At 36.5% G+C, this 1,296-nt stretch overlaps 1 protein-coding gene across 1 annotated transcript in view; it reads left to right on the forward strand.

Annotated features, from left to right (window-relative positions):
• LOC102677007 (voltage-dependent calcium channel type A subunit alpha-1) overlaps positions 1-1,296 on the forward strand; it is a 123,349-nt gene that overhangs the window by 101,285 nt on the left and 20,768 nt on the right. Inside the window, 1 exon segment of the mRNA XM_031509983.1 lies at positions 150-197. Within this exon segment, the coding sequence (XP_031365843.1) occupies positions 150-197 (48 nt within the window).

The following is a 1,296-nucleotide window of genomic DNA, read 5'->3' on the forward strand; positions in this document are numbered from 1 at the left end:
TCAGCCGCCGCCTCAGAACTACTTAAGCTTCGTTTATATGTAAATCTCCGCTAGTTTTGTTCTATATTCGCATATATAATGAGATCAGTGTGCACGATCGTACGATCGGCCCCAATAATTTTGCAATATCGTGTATTTTTGTACTATAGGAGCGGTTTTCGAGTATGCCCAGTGGCGGCCAACTAGGCGAAAAAAAGGTATAAAGTTTCGTCACATTAACACCCACAGACGTAAGTTGTCCGTGTAATTTTAAATTGAATTATTAACAGGGGAGCAAATAAGATATACATACACACACACACACACACACACACACACACATAATAATCTTGCTATAATCTTTCGTCATCGTTATCCCAACGAACGTGCAATTTTACATTTGCTCGTTCGTTGCACGCGTTACATTATTTGCTTGCCACACGACCCATAAAAAAAAAAAACACTTCACTCGACATATTTCTTCTTTCTCGCGCTTATACGACACGATATACATCTTACTTGCGCGTACACAAAGCAGGCACACGAATGGCATATGGATGCGGTATTAACGCGCGATCAAAATTTCTGCAGCCATCGCATCTACAGAGGCTTCGCTACAGCAAAATGGGTTTAACGAACGACGTCCGTATACAACAAGTGGGACGAAGTGACGCAAAATTTGATGTATTTTAATATGTTTCGTGTAATTAAAGAAAGAATAATAATAAATTTCAGTCGTCTTGCGGAATAATTGTTTATAAGTATTCAGAAATTTAAGAAGCGATTCTTCGAATCGAGACGAGACTAATAATCGGAAATAACAAAATTGCATTTTTTATTCTTTAGATATTGATATTATTAATACACGAATATATTATTAAAGAATAATAACTCGTGTACAGTAATTTTTAAATTTAAGAATACGTTATCACGAAAAGTGATAAAATCCTTCCATTTTTCATGTAAAAAATATAAATATTGTCGTCAAAACACGGCTAGGAAATAGAGGAAACTATGCCATCGAAGCCTTTTTTTGTTTCATTCCGATATCTCGATCCGTTGTTGAGATATAAAGATATAAATACTTAAAGTATAATGCGATAGAGAGATTATTATGAACGGTGCTGCGACCTATATTTTTTCCTGGAAACGTACGTACATTCTTCTAGGAATCGCGTCTGTCATTTGTTTGGAGCTTGGAATTGGTCAGTGACGAGGCGCGAGCGAGAGTAAACGATTAAAAATTACTCTTCGCTTTACACGACGATATCTCGGGAACCGGAAGTCGTATCGGGATAAATGAAAAAGCATTTTAAA

Source organism: Apis dorsata, unplaced genomic scaffold, assembly GCF_000469605.1.
Source record: "Apis dorsata unplaced genomic scaffold, Apis dorsata 1.3 scaffold_196, whole genome shotgun sequence".
In the NCBI taxonomy this organism is placed as follows: domain Eukaryota; kingdom Metazoa; phylum Arthropoda; class Insecta; order Hymenoptera; family Apidae; genus Apis; species Apis dorsata.